Raw genomic sequence first — 25,032 nt, forward strand, 5'->3', positions numbered from 1 at the left:
GTGCGCCACTGGATTCAGCACAGAAAATATCGTACAGGGGGCCGGCTACACGTCCCGCGCCAGGGCCCGCCCCCCCACTAGTTACATTACTGCCCTGAGGGGTTCGGGCCCTGGCCCAATTGCACCCCCTGCACCCGCGGTAGTTACGCCACTGCTGCAAAGAGAGCCCTGTATTCTCTGCCTGGTCATGGTAACTAGTATTTAGTATATGGGCTCCAGTCCTTTATGTACTAAAGTAGCTCATAGCTCTAGTCTGTGTGAGTTCAAGCAGCATAAAGTGCTTTGTGAATTGACAGTCAATGGGAACAATTCTGTTTCTGTCACTATTTGTGAGCTTTTTATACTGAAGTGGACTTGAAAAAAATGACTTCTGAAAAGTGAAATATAGTATATTAAAGGTAAACAGCTTTTCAATTTTCCTCAAACCCTGTTCTAGCTGGGAAGACCGAGGCCATTTTTATCCAGAAGTCAGTTGCACATGTGAAACTTCATCACACAATAACGTTTGCAGCTGCACCTCTAGCTATTGGTCTATCCCTCCTATAGAAGCACCTGCCCTGCCTGTGGTACAGTCCTCTATATGACATAACAGCTTGTTGTTGCCGTAGTGGAACAATAGATCGACGTTTACCAATCACCGTATGCCTGCTATCCTATATCAACCAATTGATAGTCAATCTGAGCTTCTTAGCAATGATGTCCCGCCCTTCTGGCCCTAGCAACGGAGCAGCCGTGGAAGGATTTGGGGGCTGCTTGCACATGCCAAGCGCAGAATGAAACAGGTAACCCTTACGTGCACTTTGCCCATGGATCCACCTAATTTTCTCCTGCGTCGGCACTATTTCATCCCACGTGATCCCCGCCTGAAGCCCCATATCCTTCCAAGGGACCAGATGCGGCTCCGGCATTTGTTTTTAAAGGCTGTGTCCGGCATCCTGACATTGTAGCGCAGAAGCAGCTGCAGAGCCGTAGCCTTATTATTTCTCTTATTATATATGATTGTATATCGCCAATTAGCCATTGCCCTTGCTTCCTGTGAGGTACAGGAACCCATCACAATTGTTGGCTGATAAAATACTCTATGATCTCTGTTTTAAAGTGCCAAAATCAGCCACAAAATGGCCTGTTTTTTACCCATAATGCTCCTTGCCCCAGAAATTGTACCTGTGTGTGTGTGTGTGTGTGTGTGTGAGCCATTGACTTTCCAACCCATTCAAGGACTTGTTCAATTTTAAAGTGAGAGTGTGAAGATGCAAAGAGAGAGCGTGTGTGTCCGTGTGATATCCTGAGATTATCAGCACTTGGTTTTAATTTTTTTTGTGTGTTTTGGTAGACATTAAGCATTTTATTCAGCAGCTTTCCAGTTTGCAATTTCAGCAAGCTGGTTGCTAAGGTCCAAATTACCCTAGTAACCATGGATTGATTTGAATAAGGGTAGAAATACATGTTTGATTTAGGTCCGATCCTACTCCACGCTGTCAGATGCGCCAGAAATAAGGTAAGAAATAGAAATGGATGCAGACGCAACAGGCAGTGGTGTCGTGTTGGATGCACGCTACGACTACATCCGACATTCTTACAACTTACATTATTTTCGGCGTATTCGACTTTGATGCCAGCGTTTCGTTGCGTGGCCTCGGATCGGACCTAAATTGCCCATGTAGTTCTACCCTTAGAGACTGGAATATGAATAGGAGAGGCCTGAATAGAAAGATAAATAATAAAAAGTAGCCATAACAATTTGTAGCCTTACAGAGCATTTGGGGTCAGTGACTTCCATTTGAAAGCTGGAAAAAGTAGTAAGTCAAGAATTGAATAAAAGTATAACAAAGAAAAAATGTTGGCCAATTGGAAGGTTGCTTAGAATTAGCCATTCTATAACATACTAAAAGTTAATGTAAAAGTGAATCAATGTTGTGGAGCAACTGGCACATAGGGTGGAGCTCAGCCCCCTATACACAGGTACAAGGTGTAAATATGTGATGTAACGTGTTAGATGTTAATAAATTACCCTCTATATGGCCTACTCCTTCTATCTGACAAGTTTCAGGGCCCATGGTTAAACCCCCCCCCCCACCCACACAGAAGGGGCTGCAAGAAAGCTGGCGGGTTTTGTTTAAACCTTGGGCATGTCATTAATGCTCTTGTATGTTATCCGTCTCTTTATATCTATCAGTCAGTGACAGGAAAGGTGCCCTGGTGTTGTCTGCTGTTATTGACAGGTCTTGAAGCGCTTAGTTTTGCCGTACGTTAGAAGAAGTGTGATTAATAGTGCAAAAGGAGCTGAGCAAGTGGAATTTTCCTAACCTTTTTCTAAACCGTCAATTCCTGACTGAGAATTCACATGTAGTGATGAGGGAGTTTTTCTCATTTCCCTTAATTGTGTAACTGCTTAAACATTTAGGACACATTGAAAAATTGTCAATAGGCGATCATTTTTTTTTTCGTTATCAGCACCAATAGCAGAATTAGCATCTGTCACAAGACATTTGTGGCTATAATGCAAGCTTGGTTAAGAAGGCTGGAATTAACTCTAGGTTTTGATTGGTCATAATACCAGGCTTATCTAGCTGCTATGCGTGAAACTGCATGCGCAATTGTGTGTCCATTGTAGCATTTTTCTCTTGCATTTTGTAAGCAGATGTGGTTGTGAATTTGCATTCAGTCAAATATATTTAAACAAACACTGGAGATGTGTGAATTTTGAAAGGTATCATCATATGATAAATTGGGGTGCTTAAAAGGGGTTGTTCACCTTTGAGTTTGCTTTAAGTATGATGTAGAAAGTGGTATTCTGAGACAATTTGCAATTGATTTTAATTTTTATTGTGTTTTTTGAGTTATTTCGCTTTTTATTCGGGAAGTCTTCAGTTTGCAATTTCAGCTATGGTTTAAGCAATTATGCATTGATTTAAATAAGAGACTGGAATATGAATAGGAGATGACCTGAATAGGTGAAAAATAACAATAACAATTCATTTGAAATATACTATCAAAAAAATTGCGCAGCAGCACTCCAAAATTGGTAATTAATCTGTGTTTATTTGTGCCAAACGCTAGGCAATGTTTCGGGCTCCTGCCCTTTCTCAAAGCTTGAGCTGCAGTGCAATTTGTTTGATAACAATACATTTGTTTTTAGATGGTGTCAATGAATTCTATTTTAAAGCTGAAAAGAGTCAGTAGTGAAAGGCAAATAATTAAAAAGCTATTAATAATTAGGGATGCACCGAATCCAGGATTCGATTTGGGATTTGGCCAGGATTCGGCCTTTTTCAGCAGGATTCGGCCAAATCCTTCCGCCCAGCTGAACTGAATCCTAATTTGCATATGCAAACTAGGGCCGGGTGGGAAATCGCTTGACTTTTTGGCACAAAACAAGGAAGTAAATTTTTCCCCTTCCCACCCCTAATTTGCATATGCAAATTAGGATTCAGTTCAGTATTTGGCCGAATCTTTCACAGAGTATTCGGGGGTTTGGCCGAATCCAAAATAGTGGATTCGGTGCATCCCTATTAATAATGAAGACCAATTGAAAAGTTGCTTAGAATTAAACATTCTGTGACATACTAAAAGTTAACTTGAAAGTGAATCACTGTGTTTTTATGTTGCCAAAAAAAAAAACTATGCCAAATCTGTTCCCATTGACTGACATAGAGACTGACTGCAAGCACTTATACATAGTAACATAGTAAGTTAGGTTGGAAAAAGAAACACGTCCATCAAGTTCAACCTTTTCATTTTTCTAACCTGCCTAACTGCTAGTTGATCCAGAGGAAGGCAACCCCCACCTGATGCCCCTTTTAATAAAGCTCAAAACCTTATTTGCTCTTGATGCTGCTGACTGGCATTACTTGCTACAACCAAGGTCATTTTCCATAATGGATTTGCCTAGTGCAGTCCCATTAAGGGTATAAGTGGCTTGGATATTTTTATATCGCAGGTGCATGACCTTACATTTATCAACATTGAATCTCATTTGCCACTTAGCTGCCCAGATTGCCAGTTTGTTAAGATCCTGTTGCACGGATGCCATATCCTGGATGGTATTAATTGGGTTGGATATTTTTGTGTCATCTGCAAACACTGATTCATTACTTACAATATACTGCCCTAAGTCATTACTGAACAAGTTAAATAAAAGTGGATCCAATACCGAGCCCTGAGGGACCCCACTAAGAACCTTACTCCAAGTAGAGAATGTCCCATTAACAACCACCCTCTGTACCCTATCCTGTAGCCAGTTTCCTATCCATGTGCAAAGACTTTATTAAGACCAACAAACCTTAGTTTAGAAAGAAGTCATTTGTGGGGCACAGTATCAAACGCTTTGGCAAAATCCAAATATATCACATCTACCGCCCTGCCCTGTAGTGATGTGCGGGTCGAGAATTTCTCGAATTTCTGCTCCCCTTTATTTATAGGCCCGCGCTCACCCCGCAGTGACGTCATAAAAGGGGCAGGGCAGGCGGAAGTCTATAAATTCCGGCGCCGGAAGCCAGCAGTACTACGTTGTGGGCAGGGAGAGCAGGAGAAGAGCTCGACCCGCCTTGGGTCGGCCAGCACATCACTACTGCCCTGCCAGCTATGAAGTGAGACTGGGAACTCAGATTCCTCTGTTGTATACATTGAAGAAAACAATTGATTTAGCACATTTGCCTTTTCTGTATCTGCTACAAGCATACTGGTACCATTATTTAATGGAGCAACACTCTCAACCCTCATGTTTTTACTATTAATATACTTAAAACATTTTTAGGGTTAGCCTCAGCCACAATGCACTCTTCATTTTTATTTCTTTGCCTTCCGAATTGCTGTTTTATAACAATATAGTGTTTATATTCATTAAATGCAGCTTCTGTCCCAACAGACTTGTAGTTTTTAAATGCCTTTCTCTTCTTTCCTATTAACTTATTTACTTCTATATTAAGCCACATAGGGTGATTCTTAGTGCGTCTTCATTTATACAGTTATTGCTTGGGATAGCAGGATGATGCATTTCTAAGCAACTATGGCCAAAGGTAGAGACAGCGGCAATAGGAAATTAGACAATTAGTTCCCAAAGCGTAGTCCCAGCTGTTTCCCCATGCTTGTGTTTATATATTATTAACTGTACACCTCTGTACTGCACAGGGCATGCTACTGGGATGCTACTGATGTCGATGCAGCGGTAAAGTGAGAGATTGCTTGCCAACACAAGTGATAATGCACTTTGTTGTCGACCAACATTATGGCTCTGTACGACATTGCAATTTATGGTTCTACTGCTTTAACTGATAATATCCATACATCTGCATTTTCCAAATTGCTCTCATATTTTATCTCATGTCTTGCACCAAGACATTTATTCTTGGCTATCAGACAGTTTATGTAATTGAGTACTCTGATCATCCATCTTTCCCAATGGTTTTTGATTTTGTATGACTTGCAAATACATATCTTCTCATATACATATCTCATAATACATAGCTTATACTACTGTTCAAAAATGTGGACTTATCCAAATATGCCAGAAATGACAATTTGTGCCAAATCACACTCACAACTGCCTGGTTTGAGTACCGTATATACTCGCGTATAAGCCGAGTTTTTCAGCACCCAAAATAAGCTGAAAAATGCTGCCTCGGCTTATACGCGGGTCAGTAAAAAAATTACCTATTTGGCTGATGCGGTTGATGCGGGTTCTGATGGCTGCGCTTCCGATGGCTGTCCTGGATGGCTGTCCTGGATTGCATGACACAGTCCCGGCTCGTCTCTGCAGGCAGGGGCGCTTCTACGTCCTGCTGCAGTACGCTAAGGTAAATTTACCGTAAATATGCGCAGCTGCGCGCAATGCGCCTGCGCCTCTCGCTTCTACGTCCAGTACGTCCAGTACGCTAAGGAAATTTAAATATGCGCAGCTGCGCGCAATGCGCATGCGCCTCTTGCTGACTGCTGCCTGTGATGTGCGGAGTGCGTATAACGCGCTGTGATTCGCTGCTCCCTGCTGTGGTCAAAATTGGTACGGTAATGTGAGAAATGTTGGGTTGTCTTTTTTTTCAGTTGTCACTTGAATTGAGCCCTGATAAAAACTGTAAATGATCTTGAGATGATATAAGGTTCTGTCTCATTTAAGCACCTATTTGGAAATTCGACACATGCCAAAATTTAACAAACTTTATGCAGTTGGCTTCAAAAAGTAACAGAAGCAATTGATTCACAGAAAATGTATTTCATGACACTGTATGATGGCTCTCTCTCAATACAGGAATTCGTTATTTTCCTGAAGCAAACTTTCCTTTTTCTCTATAATAATATGTTGTCATAATATATCATACTTCTATTCTTCCTTGAGGCCATGATCTGAGTGGGTGGGGGAGAGAGTCTGGGTCTGCAGAGCCCACTACCGTAGGTATTTTCCCTGTGTCCCACCAGCCCAGTCCCACACTGAATACTTGTATTATTAAATGCTGCTGCATTTCTCACCCTCGGCTTATACGCGAGTCAATAAGTTTTCCCAGTTTTTGTAGGTAAAATTAGGTACCTCGGCTTATACACGGGTCGGCTTATACACGAGTATATACGGTATATCCATTGTCATTTGGTCAGGACAAGAACACTGCCTCTTCACAAGCACAAATAACCTTTGAGGGGGTTATTTATGAAAGGTTGATTTTTGAATTTATGTGAATTTTTTTTACTCAAACTAATACATTTGAATAATACATTGAATGGGAGGTTATTTATGAAAAAAAAACTCTCTTATATTCGATGGAAGAGTCCTGACCCAAAAATTTGAATCAAATTAGAATAGAGTTTTCCTCCGAAAAAAAACTGTCGGGAAGGCTATTTTATTCAAATGGTTCAACTGACTTCTGCCATTGACTGACTCGGCAGGTTTTAGGTGGCGAATATTCGATTTAGAACAGTTTCCATGGTTGAGATTTGATAAATCTCACATTGTAATTTACATTTGAGTCGGTGCTTTTAAATCAGATTTTGTGAGTTTTGACACCAAAAAAATTTGAAAATGTTAATTACACATTCGAACCTTACTAATTCTGACCCTAATTGTGGGGAAAACACTGCTAATTGTGGGGAATAAACATGCAAATTAAGCTCTTAAATTAGGTTTTGCACACTGCACTTGTACTCTTAATTGAGCCCACAGTCACTAACATTCAGACCAAACAGGTGCACACAGATTTATGTTTTACGGTCCAAAAAATCTAGTAAACGCTAAATCATCATTAAAATGATATTGAAATTATGGGTATTCTGTAACATTTTATGGCCACCCAATGTCTATAAATAACGCAAATCTGCACCTTTGTTTTGTGAGGCTTTATAGAAGGCAATTCCTGTTTGAAAGCTTAGTAAATAGGGCCCTGTGTGAAAACAGCATATTTATGGATATATTTTTCCCTCTCTGACTGATGAAGGTCTTACTTTGTGGTAATTTTTTGCTTTAGGTTATTGTCGATGATACAGAGGATGTGTCCCTGGATGTTGGCAATGAGGAGGAACTGGCACTGCAGAAAGCAAAGATCAGGTGCATTGATTTATTAAAGAATTTTCTAAATGTAATTTTCTTCTTACAGACTTTATGGTGGCTTACAGGGATACTGATAATTGATAGATCTTAATACCATTGTCTTAATATCATCAGGAAATAATCAGTTTGCTGTCTCCCCTGGGCTGCCGCCAAGTCTAACTTATTTACAATGAAGAATTAATAAATTGGATACCCATGGGTCTTAACGGTTTGATCAGTAACCTAATTAATAAAATGCCAAAGGAAGCATTAATTACACCTATGTACCTTAAGCCAAAACACTCTAATTTTGTAAACATCCTTTATTTAGTATTTAGCCTTCATAGTTTGAAAATACAACATATTTTGTCTTGTACAGGTATGATATATTGACCAAAAGATCTACAAATATCTATAAACGATATGCTTAAATTCATAATGTTCTTACAGAATAATAATCCAAATGTTGCTTATACCTTACTAATAAAACACACTTGATGAATAGAAATGGCAGTACAGGTATGGGACCTGTTATCCAGAATGCTCAGGACCTGGGGTTTTGTGGATAAGGGATCTTTCCATAATTTGGATCTTCACACATTAAATCTATTAGAAAACCATCTCACTCTATGTCAGGGGTGTCCAAACTGCGGCCCGAGGGCCACATGCGGCCCAGGAAGGATATGAATGCGGCCCAGCATGAAAGTCTCAGTTCCCGAAAAAATGTCATAATAATAATACAATGATAAGTTTATTTAATATCCAGATGCCCATTATTCCAGTGTATAGCTCCATCTTGTTATCCAACTGGTATTGCAGTTCTTTTCTGTGTATTTTCTTTACTTTTACAAATCAAAAGTGTTTGTGTATTTCATGCGTGGCCCCCGGACAATTTTTCTTTTTCCACTGTGGCCCAGGGAAGCCAAAAGATTGAACACCCCTGCTCTATGTAGATGACTGCACAAACTGATAATTCAGGCTCTCAATCCCAGTGTTACACCCCCACCTCAGGTGTAGTGTATGAAGTCATCAAACGTTGGGTTTACAGAGATATAGCCACAGAGCTGCAATAGTGTTTATTAGCACGACATGTTTCAGAGTCTTGACCCTTTATCAAGTGTAATAACAAAACCAGTGTAGAATACATTTAAAGGCTCTAACAGGAAGTTCTGTGAGAGGGACGTCCCCCTCCTGGGAGTGTTAAATGTCCCCAGGTGCATAAATAGTTACTTGTAGTGTCCATATTCAGTCCTGTTGTCCATTCACAAGTACAAACAATATGTGTAATCAACTAGAAATAAATTGAAAAGTCCATTTAAAACCAAAGGTACTGCCAGGAATGGCCTACCTTAGAACACCTGAGTAGGAAGGAAAATCTTTTGTATAGAACGTACATTAGGTCATATTTATAGCCCGTAAGTAGAATCTTACTATCTATTTTTCTCTGTATTCAAAACAGGGCAACATAATTATCTGTAAAGGAAGCAGTCACATTAATTGCTATGCTGCATAATTAATGGTGAATAAAGATACATTTAGAGAAAGCATTTCACGTTCCAGCGGTCATTCATTCCTACTGGATATAATGGGGCAAAATTACTTACCTTCGAAGTTGCCCCAGCGTTGCCTTCGCTGCACTTCGCCAGGCGTAGATTCGCCAGGGCTGCGCAAATTCTCGAAGATATGAAGTTGCGCACAAGTTACCGATTGTTTGCTAATTTGCGCTAGTGATGTTACGATCAGCGGTTCGAAGTTACAATATCGATCGGAAATTTGCATATGGCGTGCAGTTAAAGTACAATGGCCGTATATGCAGCAGCAACTACATTACACTACACAAGGCCAGGGAACCTTAATAAAATTATATAGAGTTGTTATATTGCCCTACACATGTGCCCACAGTATAGTTTAGGTGCCACATGTTATCAAATGTAGGGGGAAAGAGGATACCCCAAAAAAAATTATGATCTTTTTCAGTCTATCACCCTTAAAATAGGAAAAAAACGCCATCGTTTTGTATGTATGCATGTATTTTTGTATGTATGTTTTGCATGTATTCTAATGTCCTACACATGTGCCCACAGTATAGTTTAGGTGCCATATATTATCAAATGTAGGGGGGAAGGAGGGTACGATAAAAAAAAATTTGCTCTTTTTCAGCCTATCAACCTATAAAAAGTAAAAGACGCCAGCGTTTTTTGGGACTTAGAAAAAATGTCAACTTTTTTTGAACCATCCCTATCTACTCTATTGCACTTAGCCTGGTCTGAGGTGGCGAAGTAAAGCCTGGCGCAAGAGTTCACAAAATCCGCAAGTTAGTGAATTCGCGAAGTTATGTCCCTTCGTAAGTAGCGCTAGAGTAGGTCCACTTCGCTAGCGAATTACGCCAGCACCCGTTAGTAAATAGGCAAAGTGGCAAAATTACACCATGCTGGTGAATTTTCGCTAGCGTTAGCCACTTCGCCCTTTACTAAATATGCCCCAATGTTTCTAGTCTCTTAATCCACCAGGATTCTTTTTGTGATAGATACTGTTTAATGTTCCCTCCCTTAGTGAAGGGTGAAGTACCTTTGATTTTAAATGGACCTTTCAATTTATTTCTAGGTGATTACGCATATTGTTTGTACTTGTGAATGGACAATGGGACTGCATATGAACACTACAAGTAACTAACTATTTATGCACCTGGGGACATTTAAAGGAGAAGGAAAGCTACAGAGGCATTTTATTGCCAATAGGATAGCATCTGCCATATTAGCTTGGTGTGAAATCACTTCCTGCCTGAGTCTCTCCCTGCTCACTCATAGCTCTGGGCTCAGATAACAGAAGAGAAGGTAGGGAGAGGAAGAGGAGCAAACTGAGCATGCTCAAGCCCTAGCCCTGTACGTTTAAGCTGAAAACAGGAAGTATGATGCAGAAGCCCATGAGTACACAATAGAAGGAGAGAAATGCTGTGTTTATTTTGACAGAGGACTCCGAGCAGCATTACTTTGAGGGTTTACTAGTATATTTAGGTGGACCTTTTTGATAAGGCCTACTTAGTTTTAACCTTTTCTTTTCCTTTTAACACTTCCAGGAAGGGCATGATCCACTCACAGAACTTCCTGTTACAGCCTTTAAATGTATTATTCACTGGTTTTGTTATTATACTTGATAAAGGGCCCAGAGCCTGAAACATGTCGTGCTAACAAATACTATTGCAGCAGCTGGTACTGCCTCTGTGGCTTTCTCTCAGTAAACCCCAAAGTTTGATTACTATTAGATAATCATGTAAACATTAAATAAACTCAATAGGCTGGTTTTGCATCCAATTAGGATTAATCACATTTTAGTTTGAATCAAGTACAAGGTACTGTTTTATTCTTGTAGCTTCACTTCCCCGCAAGAGGGATGAGTGATGGACACGGCAATTTAGGTTTATTATTAAGTTTATGCACTGAATGATCAGACTGCTGCCCGGTGTCATGGCTTAATTTTTTATTCACACTTGTATATATATGTAAATTCGTGATTTTACACATAACAGGCTACGATGGATCCCGAATTACTTCATCATGTGTGTCACTAAATTCACACCCCCCTATCACATGTCACTGATCTTTTGGCGGTCTTTTTGGGTATTTAAATGTTGTAAGTTTGTATGCACAGTTTTTCTGAAGACGGCTTAAGGACTAGAGCCGAAACGTTGATAATAATTTTTATATATATATATATATATATATATATATATATATATATATATATATATATATATATATATATATATATATATATATATATATATATATATATATATATATATATATTCACAGTGGTGTGTTGGGTTATAAATTTGTTTACTGTCATTTTCACAGTTCATTTTGTCACTGCTAAGTCATTTGAATTGTTTTCCCAGGCATCCTCTGGCCACCTTTTTTCACTTATTTTTTCGAGTTGGGGCTATTGTTGCCTATTTGTTCTGTGACTGGTTCAGCAAAAGCTTTGTCACCTGTTTTGTCATCATCCTGCTTCTTCTGGCATTTGACTTTTGGTCGGTCAAGGTAAGGATCTACCTTCACTAAACAATTCTTCCCATGAAACCTCCCCACAGACTTGTGTAACATTTGCCAAAACTTTGTCCAAGTTACAGTTTAAGTTTACGGTAACTAAAATGACTGCTTAGTAGTTTACACCCGCTCAGTTTTGTAGATGTCAATAGTAATCAGCTGTACGTGTCTGATTAATCTTTACAAAGCATACTCCCTTGCACATTTTATGTATGTTTAGTGTTGGCAAAGGATTTAATTGACTTCCTCTAATTTGTTTTAAATGTCCTGTGTTTGAGTTAAGATGCTTGATGGTCAGAGAGCATTCAAGATTATATTACCGCTCGTGTGGAGGAAGCAAGATAATTTAAACCCTTCCTTTCTCTTCCTTAAGTCTAATCATAAAACTGCTGCTGGTCAGGTTTTTCTACCTTTGTGTACCAGATGAAGGGCCAAGGACAAGTTCCTGGCACATAATATAATTTATAGAGATGTCCTTGCAGCTGTTTCTTATGGAAAAAAAACATCTGCATCACAAATTGAGGAAACCATTTGCCAGCCCTACAATAGGAATATTTTCTAAGAACATGTGACTTATTTGTTCCATAATTCAGAAGTATCCATTTATAATCACACAGTGTTCTTATCACACCTGCATTTTTGCAGATTCTTGAGTTGAATTATAATGACTGGAAAGTGGGAGCTGTATGACAGTTTAAGGTTTCTGCTACTAATATTAGCCTGCATAAATAATTATGTTCCACCAAAGAATATTCACATGCATTAAACTAGGAAAACATCTGAAATAAACATGAACTAGACTAAAACACAGTTTGAAAACAAAGCGATATTATGCCTGTTGTCCCTAAAATGAAGCAAGTTGTATAAAAACTGGTCATTGACAGAGACATTGTCTTTCACAAGTACTGTCTTTAGTAATCAATTTGAATCTTTTGCGCCCTATGCCGTCCTGTGGTTGCATCCTAACCCTCCCTGTGCATTTGCAAGTGTTGAATTATTCAGACTAAGGGGCAAATTTACTTACCACCGAAAATCCGCCAGCGTTGGCTTCACGCACATCGCTTCACCAGTCATAAATTTGCATGGACATCGCTAATTCACGAAGATCCGAAGTTGCGCACAGGTCACCGAACGCTTGCAAAGTTGCGCTAGTGAAAATACGTCCAGCAGTTCGAAGTTATGCTAGCGTTCGATAATTTGCATACGGCGTGCAGTTAAAGTACAATGGCTGTATATGCTGAAGCAAATACATTACACTAGACAAGGCCAGGGAACCTTAATAAAATTATATAGAGTTGTTCTATTGCCCTACACACTGTATAGTTTAGGTTCCATAGGTTATCAAATGTAGGGGGAAAGGAGGGTACCCCAAAAAAAATTTCACTCTTTTTCACCCTGTAAAAAGGAAAAGACAGCAGCATTTTTTCCTATCTACTCCATTGCACTTCGCCAGGTCTGAGGTGGCGAAGGCAAGTGTGGCGACAGAGGTAACGGTCAGTAAAATAAAAAAAGAGTGAATTTGCGTAGTAACGATTCTCGTGGTTTTAGAGTATGAAGTTGCGCCAAAGTCTATCTCCTTCACTAGCGTAATTATGTCAGCTCCCGGTAGTAAACTGGCGACGTGCCAAAATGAAGTCACGCCAGCGTTAGCCACTTCGCCCCTAGTCTATTTCCCCCCCAAGAAATAATGCATCATCTCAGTTGCGTGTCTACACCCAGAGCCACTGTATTGGTCCAGGTACAGACACAGAGCATATTTTGCTGCCAAAGGCATATTTACATGTTTTGGCCACAGGGGTTCCAGGTGCAGAAAGAGAGAGGACTTTGACTGGGCCCAGGGCATAGTAAAGTTTTTGTATTGGAAATGCTCCAATATCATTGTGGTTTTTGCTTGGGGTCATTGTTCTGTTAAAAAATAAGTTTTGCCAAAGCAGTAATTTCCTGTATTTTATACCAGTCATGCATGGAGTCTGGTACCTGCGGAATATCCACAAAGCAAGAGCCCTGGTCTCCTTGGGGTGAATGGGCTACAGGAGGGGTAAAAATGTGTTAAAAATAAAAAAATGTTCTCTCATTGTTATCCTCCTTACCAGTGACATCACTTCTGGTGCCTCCAGGTTGATCTGCCTCTGCAGTGACATCACTTCTGGGGATGGTCAGTGGCCCTAGTTCAGACACAGTTCTACCCAGTTAGACCTGTACAGGGCTCTACCAAAAATGAATGTGTTCGACTGCTCAAAGTGGAAAACATTTGGACGAATTACCACCTATATCAGCTCAGATTTAAGTGCAGTTTGTTAGCACTTTCTGCACACACTCAAAATGGTTATTGTGTACATAGTAGCCCTGGATACCAGTACTTTGCAAAACAGAGAACATTAGAATAGATTGCATAAGGCAATGGATGACACAGGGATCTTGCATCTCCATAAACCATTGAAAGAACATACAGTAGGTATGGAATCTATGATCTGGAATGTCAGCGACCTGTTTTCCAGATAATGGGTCTAAAATAACACCAACATGGATTTTTGCAGCTTACTAATCAGTATATTAGGCACTGCCTTATTACTACAGAGAAAAAGGAAATCACTAAAAGTTTTGTGCTCAAATGGAAAGAGAACATGTCCTTTCCGTATTTTGGAACTTTTCAAGATAACTGATTCCATACTGTAGCCCTTTTCTGTATCTTTCAAATCTGGTTACAGTCTGTCAAAAGTACAAACCTCTGTAGTGTTCATGGAATACTAGTTAGGAATCAGTATATAATGTAAGCAAAAAAATGTAACAATCCCTTTAAGTTGTTAATACACATAATATGCAGCTACTAGCATATAATATATGGGCCTACTGAAAAATCTTTTTTACACTGATGTAATAGAATAGGTGTGTCAAATGTTTACTGGGAGTTTTTCTATGCCAGTGTCCATCTGAATCTTTCAGTGCAGTGTTAATGTAAAGAACAATTGCAACAAGTTTTACCTCTTGCTACAAATTATTGCATATGCTATATAATGTTTGTCATACTGAAAGCCTGATTTGTCTAAGTCACAAGGATTTCACACTAGGGGGCTGGGGATGTACAGTACTTTAAAGGTGCAGAAGTGGTCTCTATTCTATTTCCAGCTGTATCTGGAAATGTAAAGTTATATGCAGATAGCTAGATGTGTATTGATCCTATCAACATTTTGTGTTATCAGAATGTAACTGGAAGACTACTGGTTGGATTACGTTGGTGGAACCAGATCGACGAGGATGGGAAAAGTCACTGGATCTTTGAGGCTAAAAAGGTAAAGTATTTAAAGTCATGAACTTGCAGGCACAGTCCTTCTTCTGATAAAAAACTAAAAATTCATTAAAGGAGAACTAAAGCTTAACTGAAGAAGTAGGCTAGAAATTGTTGTTGTTCATTATGTTTTAGGCTTCTGTACCAGCCCAAGGCAACCGCAGCCCTTTAGCAGTAAAGATCTGTGTCTCCAAAGATGACCCAGTAGCTCCCCATCTACTTTTCTGCTGTTTTACTGCACATAATAGGCTGTTTCAGTTTAAACATAATGTAAAACAAAAACTTTTTGAATTTTGGGCTCCTGAATTATACTTTATGGTGTTCCGGATTGATGCCTGCCTACTATTGATTTGTTGTGATTTACTGCACATGCTCTGTTCTGCTGTCACTTACTGAACTTAGGGTGCACAATATACTGAATATATATAATATTAATGTCACAATACAAGGCTGATTAGTAATTACTACATGGCAGCACTACATAGCATCAGAATTTAATAATCAGCCCTGTAGCATCAGCTTATATTACAGGCCAAACTCATTTTCTGCTTGTAAATTTGCAACGACCCCTAAGCTTAGCTTCTCAACAGCTGCTCAGAGCCCACTGAGCATGTGAGTGTCACAGACACTTTCGAAGATGGTGAGCCCCTGTGACAAGTTTGAAGTCCTGGATCATTGCTGCTATTGACAAGCTGAAACTTTAGGCTGGTGCAATAAGTTCATAATATAAAATATGGCATTTTTAGCCACATTCATTTGTTTAGTTCTCCTTTAAAAAATTGATTTCTCACTCTTTCTTTTTCCTTACCAGCATTTTGACCAGTTGGCTGAAGGGACGCTAAAGGTCCTATTTATCATGCTGTATGGAAAAAAATGTCACATTTTTAGTGATCATGTACCTCTGTGATAAATTTGTTTTTTTAGTTTGCACAGCTTTTTACACCGCTTTTCTGGTGTTTAAATTATTTGATACAGTAAGATAAGTAGGCCCCTTACTGTACAATTGGACAGCTTTTTTGTTAGGCCAACTGATTAGGGCAGATAATCCAGGATCACATGGTTGGCTTTATAAATGGTCCAGCTACACAAGCCCAGATGGTTTGGCAGTATGGCTGAAATTGGCCTCAGTTTCAAATGTTTGCCAATGCCACAATTACTGTGTTCCTTGTTCCTATCTATTAAAGTTTGTGAAGTAAAATATTTGCAAATTTGTAGGGTTTTTTTTACACACTGATTCCTGCAGTAGTTGCTACTACTTTTCACTTGTGTCATTTTGCCAGGGATATCCACATTTTTGCTTTAAACTGTGAGTCTCCTAAAATTAGAGACATTCATTTCTCCGTGAATATGAATATTATGGGACTATTGGTTTCAGCAATAACAGCTTGTTTAACGTTTTTCAGGCTTCACCAAATATTACAACATCGACAGAGGTTGAAGCTCGGATCTTCTGGCTGGGTCTTATTATATGTCCAATGATCTGGACAATATTTTTCTTCAGCACTTTGTTTTCTTTGAAACTGAAATGGCTGGTAAGTTACAGAAAAATATAGAGCAGTGATCCCCAACCAGTAGCTCGTGAGCAAAATATTGCTCTCTTACGCCTTGAATGTTGCTCTCAATGTCCTCAAAGCAGGTGCTTATTATTGAATTCCTGGCCTGGAAGCAAGTTTTAACTGCATAAATACTAAGTATAGTGCCAATTAGAGCCTCTAGTAAGCTGTCAGTCCACATAGGGGCTATCAAATAGCCAATCACAGCCCTTATTTGGCACCCCAAGGGACTTTTTCATGCTTGTGTTGCTCCCCAACTCTTTTTACATTTGAATGTGGCTCACTTTTTAAAAAAAAGGTTGGGACCCCTGATTTAGGATTTAGCTTGTGGACTGAATAGATGGATAGTGTATGAGAGATGCTGCGGCTCTTCTTCATGTTCTCATATTCTGGTGGTGCATCGGAAGATAAGATTTTCGAACAGGACCGATTCCCAAACTGACTGATATCCATATTTCAAGGATATTGGTCAGGAGTCGTACTGGCAGGCTACCATGCATATACTGAAAATCTTGTGAAGTTTGTTTCATAAAATTTTATCAGTTGGTGTATGGCCTACTTACAGGGTTAACGCCCGTATTGCTTTATGGATCAAGGGTCCATATATATGCTTCATTGCTATGCTACTAAATTAATGGTTTAATGTTTGTCCTATAAATTGCAATGTTTAGCTTACTGCCTTGTACAGCCACCTGCATTAGTTTGTTTCTGTAGGGGCAGAGACACATGATCAGATGTTAGTCGCCCGGCGACAAATCTCTTCTTTGGGGGCGACTAATCTCCCCGAACTGCCTCCCCTGCATAGAATGTAAATCACCGGCGGGATGGCACTTGGAGAGCTTTGTTTTCTGAAGTTGGCTCACAAGGAAACTTCGGGTGACTTCGGAAATGAAGTTCTCAGAGTGCCATCCCGCCGGTGATTTACATTCTAGCTGGCGGATTAGTCGCCCTGAAGAAGAGGAGATTTGTCACGGCGCGACTAATCTCCCCAAATCTGACCGTGTGTCTCTGCCCTTACCCCTCTTGAGGGATGGTAGCAATTTGATTGGATATCTAATACAATATATTTGCATATAATAACAATGAAAACAGTATTTTTTCATGCACAACAATAATGATTTACCTTGTGCATACAGGCTCTTGTGATTGCTGGGATGTCTCTTCAATCAGCAAATCTTTATGGCTATGTTCACTGCAAAACAGGAGGCCAACAAAATGTTAGCAAGTCGGCATCAAGATTTTTATCCCAACAGCTCTTCCAACGAGTAAGTAATTCTGTCTGTGTAAAATGTTCAGAACATTCAGATGTTACCTGCGATACTTGCCAGGAGCTACAGTATAGTAAGCACTGTCATTACTACTGGTATTGTTTGGCACAAGACAGGGTAGCCCCTTGGTAAATTAAAATATTAGAAGTTACAGAGGAACTCCGGAATCACAGGGATATGTATATTTGTGATTTCATCCTTTGTCTAAATGTATAAATCTTTCTATAATAAAATATAAATAAAAACTACTGTAGGGGAGCACATGACCAAACGCAAATGTGTAAGAGCCCTTACTTTGATACAAAAAAAATAGTTGATACTTTTGTTCCTGCGCTGGACTGTTGCTTTAGCAAGATGGCCACTAAGTGGAGCTGCATGCACATTCCTGTAAAGTACATTCACTGTTATAGAAGAAGCTTTAGTATATGCAGTTTATAAGTTTTATATGCACAAAAAAAGGTTATGCAAATATCTTTACCTCTTGCATTGGTTATTATGGGATTTTGCATGTTTTCTTGTATATAGCCCATTGTACAATGCTGAGAAATATATTGGCATTTTTTAAATACATGATGATAAAAATACATACTGTACCATTAGTTTATATTCATGTTATTTGAATAAATGTAAAAAAAAAATGAAACCGCTAAAGGAAAATACTTTGAAATCATGTATTTGATGCATTTAGGGGATAAAGAAAATAGTATTAGAAGACAGAAAATATAGAAGTGTTGATTCATGAATCGAGTCTTCACTGACGAGCAGCAAAATTCTGAAGCTGCTTTTGGAATTCCTGCAAAGATCCAATTACTTGTTAGTAATGAAGCTCCGAATGAACTGAGGCATAACATGATCTATTATTGTTTTTTCTCATAAACAAAGCACCTTATAATGTAATTTGTTTTAATGTACCAGGCAGTTAAGAGGTGATTCTAGGGGCCTTAATCACAATTAGACATAGGAGGGCATCTAGAAAACTGGTATAAATTGAATCTGGAGTAACCCATAACAACCAGTCAGCAATTTTCCGTGATCGTTCAACTGCAGTAAGACAAATGTAGGCAAAGTCCTTTTCGTTAACAATGCCAAAGCATAGCAAAGGTACATTTACAGTTGTGTTCAGAATAATAGCAGTCTGACATCGCTAACCTGATCAGTCACTATTTTTGCCACATTTTATATTTCTACATGGCAAATCATTTACTAGTAGGTGTAGAAGAGTAATAGAAAACCAACAATTATGAGATGCATGCTGCTGATTCTGTGTAATTCAATCATTAACTGAGGCTTGTTCCAAATAATAGCAGTATGGAGTTCAATTAGTGAGGTCATTTATTCTGTGAAAAAAACAGGTGTCAACGATGGCCCTTATTTAAGTTTTAAGATGTTGTACCATATTAGCCATTCACAAACTGCAGAAAATTTTAAATTTGGTGGAAAATTGCAAACTTTCGCCTTTGTGAGAGGCCTGGGCTCTCCAAAAATGTGCTATTTTTACTTATTCAGTTAGCCAATAAAAGGTACCACCAAACATTTACAGCCCATATGTAAGGAAGGAAGGCAGCAAATATTGTGCATGCTGGTTATAGTGCATTTCTCTCTGAAAATCTGAGTAAAATTGGTAATTCCAGACATTGTTCAGAAGAACAGAGTACTTAAAAAGTTGATTGGAGAGGGAAAACATAAAAAGAAGGGCAGAAAATGATAGGCTGCTTAGCTAAAATGATCTCAAACGCTTTAAAATAGCAACTAAAACATGAAAGATGTGGAAGAAAACAGAAAACTACCATTTAAATGGATAGAAGAATAGCCAAAATGACAAAGACTCAGCCAATGATCAGCTCCAGAAAGATCAAAGAAGGTGTAAAGTTATATGTGATACTGTTACAATTAGAAGATGCCTATGTGAAGCTAAACTATTGGTAAGAAGCCTCCGCAAAGTCCCATTGTTGAAAAAAAGATGTGCTGAAGATTTTACACTTTGCTAAAGAACACATTGACTGGCCTAAAGAGAAATGGCTCAACATTTAGTGGACTGATGAAAGCAAAATAGTTTTTTTTAGGTCTAGGGGCCACATGTAGTTTGTTAGACGACCCCCAAACACTGAATTCAGTGTGAAGACAGTGAAACATGGTGGCACAAGCATCATGATATGGGGATGTTTCTCATACTATGGTGTTGGGCCTATTTCTCTCAAACCAGGGATCATGGATAAGTTTCAATACATAAAGAGATCATGTTGCCTTATGCCGAAGAGAAAATGCCCTTGAAATGGGTGTTTCAACAAGACAACAACCCCAAACACACCAGTAAATAGCAACATCTTGGTTCCAGACCAACAAGATTGACATTATGGAGTAACCAGCCCAATCCCCGGACCTTAACCCAATAGAAAATTTATGGGGGGACATAAAAAATGCTGTTTCTGAGGCAAAACCAAGAAATGTAGAATTGTGAAATGTAACAGGTGCCAGAAGTTGGTGGACTCCAAGCAACACAGATGTGCAGCAGTTCTCAGAAACACTTCTTATACAACTAAATATTAGTTCAGTGATTCAAAGGAAAGCAAAGTCGTGAAACATTTTTCAGTTTATACAGTGAATGTTTGAGTTTGTAAAGAAGAATGCAGGCACTGCTATTTTTTGAAACAGCCTAGTATTCCCCTTTCTGTAAAGGAATAATACAAATCTTCATGTTTTGATTTGGAATGGAATGCGCAGTGTTCCCAATCCATTTGTGTGTATGCAAATAAAAGCTATTATAAGGATTTTGAGCTTTATACGCTTTTTTTTTTAAACACACTTCTATTGTTCTGAACACAACTGTATACAGTATATGTTCATTGTGTCCATATCATTTTGTAAAGATTTTGGGGGACTCTGAAGCATTGAACTTTGCGTAGGGGGGTTCCCTGGCCTAGCCGCCTCATTGAAGCTGATTAGTCGCTGTGGATTATTACAGCAAATGAATGTTAGGATTTAGTGCTCTTACATATGGGCAATCTTTTGTATGTCTACAAGTGTATTATGAATGTCTAAATGCATATATTGCATATTATTTGCTTTTTTGTGAGTTCAACACACATTTCTCTATTTTGTTGTATTATGAACATAATGCATCTGGTGGATTCCTAGAGAGCAGATAAAGGAAGCTCAGACCTTAATTCATTGATTTTTTTCCCAACAGACACTATGATGTTCGACAGTTGAAATTTCCATATGATCCAACCCTCTTTGCATGGATAACCAGAGATATGCCTGCCTGTAATTTTGTCACTGAGATAAGTGTGAAAATACATCAATCATAGTGCCTTATTTTCCTTTAATATCATTTGACGTTCCTGCAATTTTGTTTATACCTTTTATTTATTAAATTATACATTTCCTAAACCATGTCAAGTGTGATAGATTTCCTACACAACTGCTTCAGCTTTTCCTTACTAAATAGTTACATTTATGTACAATGTAGATTCATCTGTCTCCGCTGGAAGGGCATGTCCGATGTAAAAATAAAGGGAACTTAAGGTGGCCATAGACGCAAAGATCCGCTCATTTGGCAACATCGCCAAACGAGCGGATCTTTCCCCGATAAACCATTAACGAGCATGGCTATATCGGGGGTAATCTGATTTGTCGGCCGTATGGCCGAACAATCCGATTACGATGTGCCATGGGCTCCGGCGGGATCGGTCGGGTCAAAATCAAACCTGACCGATCTCCGCTGGAGCTGTCGGCACTCCCCACACACGATCCGTACGATAGGATCTGTGTGTCTATGGCCACCTTAACTCTCAGGCCCAGGCAGGCAATCTGTGGATTTCCGCAAATGCCAGACAGGCTGGTGTAAGATGTTATAGGCAGCCACTACTTATTGAGTTGGTGGGAGGCTGTTTGGGCCTTTGTGTACCTAAAATGTCAGGGCCTATTTTTAATCTCATTCCTGACCTGCTTATTTTTCTGAACTTTTCTTAAGGTGAGTGAACACATGGGGTAAATTTACTAAGCGGTGAAAATTCGCCAGCGACACCTTCGCAGCCATCGCAACACTTCGCCTAACAAAAATTCGCTCAGACAACACTAATTTACTAAAATCCAAGTTGCGTCCAGGCCGCCAAACACTGGTGAATTTTCACTATAATTACCTCGGCAATCAAAGGGAAGATGCGCTAGTGTTCAATTATGCCTAGCGCAACTTCTTAGAGGTCTTCGCTCAGGCTAATTTGCATATGGTGGGGAAATTAAAAGTCCAGGGAACCTTAATAAAGACAATAGAGTTGTTATGTTGCCCTACACATGAGCCCACTGTATAGTTAATGTTCCATATGTTAGAAAATGTATGGGGGAACCCAAAAAGAAAATGTTAAGGACTTATGCAGGCTATCACTCTGAAAAAAGGAAAAGACACCAGTGTTTTTTGGGACTTGGAAAATGTTTCTACTAAAAATATGATGTAAGTAACAGAAGAATGAGGAAGATATATGCACTCCAATGCACTTTGCCTGGTCTGAGCTGGCGAAGGCAAGTCTGGTGAAAGAGGTAACGTTCAGTAAAATCCGTATCTTAGTGAATTTGCAGAGTAACGTCCATGCGCCAGAGAGAAAAATAGATTTTTGTACTTACCGTTAAATCCTTTTCTCTTGTCCTACATTGGGGGACACAGGCACCATGGGGATGAAGATCCTGTTGCTTGGAGAAAGGACACTAAAATGTTAAAGTGGCTCCTCCTGCTCTGGGCTTCATCCCCGCCTACCTCCTCAATCCTCAGTTTTCTGACCGAAGAAGAGATGACGAGCCCTACCAATTGCCCATGTGAAGAGAAGGAGCACCTCCCCAATACAAGCTAAGCACGGTATGAACCACTTGCTGTTTGTACTTACAATTATATATGATATTAACTGATAAACGTTAACTTGAACTAATACAGGGAGGGAAGGCCTGTGTCCCCCAATGTAGGACAAGAGAAAAGGATTTAACGGTAAGTACACAAATCTATTTTTCTCTTGCCTAGATTGGGGGACACAGGCACCATGGGGACGTCCCAAAGCTACCCATGAGGGTGGGACTTTTTACCCCTAGTGTTCAGGGAATAACCGGCTGCAACACTTTCCTCCCGAAGCTCGCTGCGGCTGAGGCGAATGTATGCACCTTGTAGAATTTGGAAAAGGTGTGTGTGGATGACAACACTGCAGCACTACAGACCTGTTCTGCTGAAGCCTGGTGGCAAACCGCACAAGAAGTGCTGAGCGAACGAGAAGGGTGTGGCCTTACCACATACCTCATAGATCGCTGACCTAATCCATCTTGGCAATGGTGGCCTTAGATGCCTTAAGGCTTTTCCATGGTCTTTCTGGTAAGACAAAGAGGTTGTCCACCTTCCTTAAGCTCTTGGTAGCCCTGGTGTATGTTCTGAGAGAACAAACCATATCTAGGTTGTGTAACTTCTGTTCCAACTTTGTCTTTGGTTCAGGACAAAATGAAGGAACCACCAGGTCATGGTTAAGATGGAATTCTGACACCACCGGGTAGGTCTGAATACTAACTTGTTCTTGTGAAAAATCAAAAATGGTGGACGACAGGATAGAGCTGCTAGTTCGGAAACTTGTCTAGCCGAAGTGATGGCTAATAGAAAAACTACCTTAAGAGTGAGCAGAGGTAATGGAATCGATTTCAATGGCTCGAATGGTTGCTCCTGCAATATAGGAAGTGTCATATTGATATCCCAGGGAGGTATTGGATGACGGAATGGAGGTATCCTCCTCAATGCTCCCTGGAGGATATTGATGTTGGGCAGCATTGCAAGCTGCTGCTGAAAAAGGATGGATAAGGCTGATACCTGAACCTTCAATGAGCTGAGTGCCAGCCCTTTGTCTAAGCCCTCCTGAAGGAATAACAATAGGCTACCTTCGTTCCAAGACTGTGGGTCTTTGGCTTTAGATTCACACCAGGATATGAATGTCCTATATACCCTGTGGTAGATGCGTGCCGAGACGGGCTTTTTGGCCCTTAGTAAGGTATAGTCGGTATAGCCTTTTTTGGAACTCCTGATCTGGCTAGGATTAGGGCTTCAAATGCCATGCCGTTAATGCCAGTCGTGGTGAACTCGGGTGGAGGACCGGCCCCTGAGATAACTGATCTCTTTGACAGACAGATCTCTGTCTGGAAGGTGGAATGTTGTGTCCACTGATAACTTCCGTCTACTTCTGGAGTGCCCCACCTTGCCAGAATCAAACCTCTGGGTGTAGGCTCCATTCGTCCTGATCTAAGGTCTCTCGGCAGAGAAAATCTGCTATCCAATTGTCCACTCCTGGGATATGAACTGCGGAGATAGCTGGTACTGTGTTTTCCGCCCACAGAAGAATTTGTGCCTCTGCGAGGGCCGCTTGACTCTTTGTGCCTCCTTGGTGGTTGATGTAAGCCACCACTATTACATTGTCTGACTGTATTCTTACAGGTAGATCTCGAAGTCTGTCTGACCAGTGGAGCAATGAGAGGTGGATTGCTCTTCATTCCAGGATTTTGATGGGGAGTAGTTGTGACCAACGTTTCTGCACTTAGGTCTCCCAATACTTCTGCCCAATCTTGTAGAGTGGCATCTGTTGTGATGACTGTCCACTGGTGATAGGGGAAGGGTTTTCTAGACTGAAGTGTTGTTGGTCGAAGTCACTAAATGATTAAGGTTCAAACTAGTTCTGATGGGGGAATTCTGCGGTTTAGGTCCGCTCGGTTCCTCCTCTGGTGTTGGAGTATCAGTCTCTGTAAGGCTCTGGTGTGGAGCTGCGTGTATGGAATATTGGGATGACACCATAGTCCCCAGCACTCTCGTGGCACATCGTAAAGTAACCTGATCCGCTTTCTGCAGAACTGACAGGAGCCCCTGCATTGAGGTGATCTTGGATTGGGGAAGGCTCTTCCCACTGAAGAATTTAGGACAAGCCCTAAATATTCTGTACTCTGCCAGCCTAACAGCGTTAGTGTCTGCATCACTGTCTGGAGATGAGTTGCGGCCAGTGCCATGGAACTGGCCTTTACCAGTAGGTCATCCAGGTATGGTATGACACTCACTCCCTGCTGTCGCAGGTCCTCTAGAGCCGCAACCATGACCTTTGTGAATACTCTTGGCGCGGAGGATAGTCCGAAGAGGAGGAAGCTCATATCTTATTCACATAGTTATAATCAAAATACACAGCAATTATTTTCATTCACATGGTTATTTCCATTTTCATGGTCATTCTCATGGCCATGTCCTGGGCATGTAGCCATTATTATTATATATGTCTATGTGTAATGATCTATTACTTTGTTATTGTACCAATATAAAAAGGAGCTCAGCTGGGGGGGCTTCGGGACTTCATCTACAAGCAGACGTGTT

At 40.1% G+C, this 25,032-nt stretch overlaps 1 protein-coding gene across 1 annotated transcript; it reads left to right on the forward strand.

Moving 5' to 3' along the window:
- Positions 1–612: 612 nt before the first annotated feature.
- tvp23a.S (trans-golgi network vesicle protein 23 homolog A (S. cerevisiae) S homeolog) lies at positions 613–21,056 on the forward strand. The gene is made up of 7 exons (XM_018239073.2): positions 613–782; positions 7,449–7,528; positions 11,406–11,550; positions 14,757–14,846; positions 16,246–16,374; positions 17,532–17,660; positions 20,851–21,056. Exons 1-7 carry the CDS (start codon positions 774–776, stop codon positions 20,857–20,859), a joined length of 591 nt encoding a protein of 196 aa, XP_018094562.1. The 5' UTR covers positions 613–773; the 3' UTR covers positions 20,860–21,056.
- The last annotated feature ends 3,976 nt before the right edge of the window (positions 21,057–25,032 follow it).

Source organism: Xenopus laevis, chromosome 9_10S, assembly GCF_017654675.1.
Source record: "Xenopus laevis strain J_2021 chromosome 9_10S, Xenopus_laevis_v10.1, whole genome shotgun sequence".
Taxonomy (NCBI): domain Eukaryota; kingdom Metazoa; phylum Chordata; class Amphibia; order Anura; family Pipidae; genus Xenopus; species Xenopus laevis.

What these genes read in the sequence shown, in the direction of transcription:
- tvp23a.S (XM_018239073.2), top strand. An exon ending in CTGCAGAAAGCAAAGATCAG is followed by an intron (nt 7,529 to 11,405) that starts GTGCATTGATTT and finishes TTGTTTTCCCAG; the next exon opens with GCATCCTCTGGCCACCTTTT. An exon ending in TTGACTTTTGGTCGGTCAAG is followed by an intron (nt 11,551 to 14,756) that starts GTAAGGATCTAC and finishes TTGTGTTATCAG; the next exon opens with AATGTAACTGGAAGACTACT.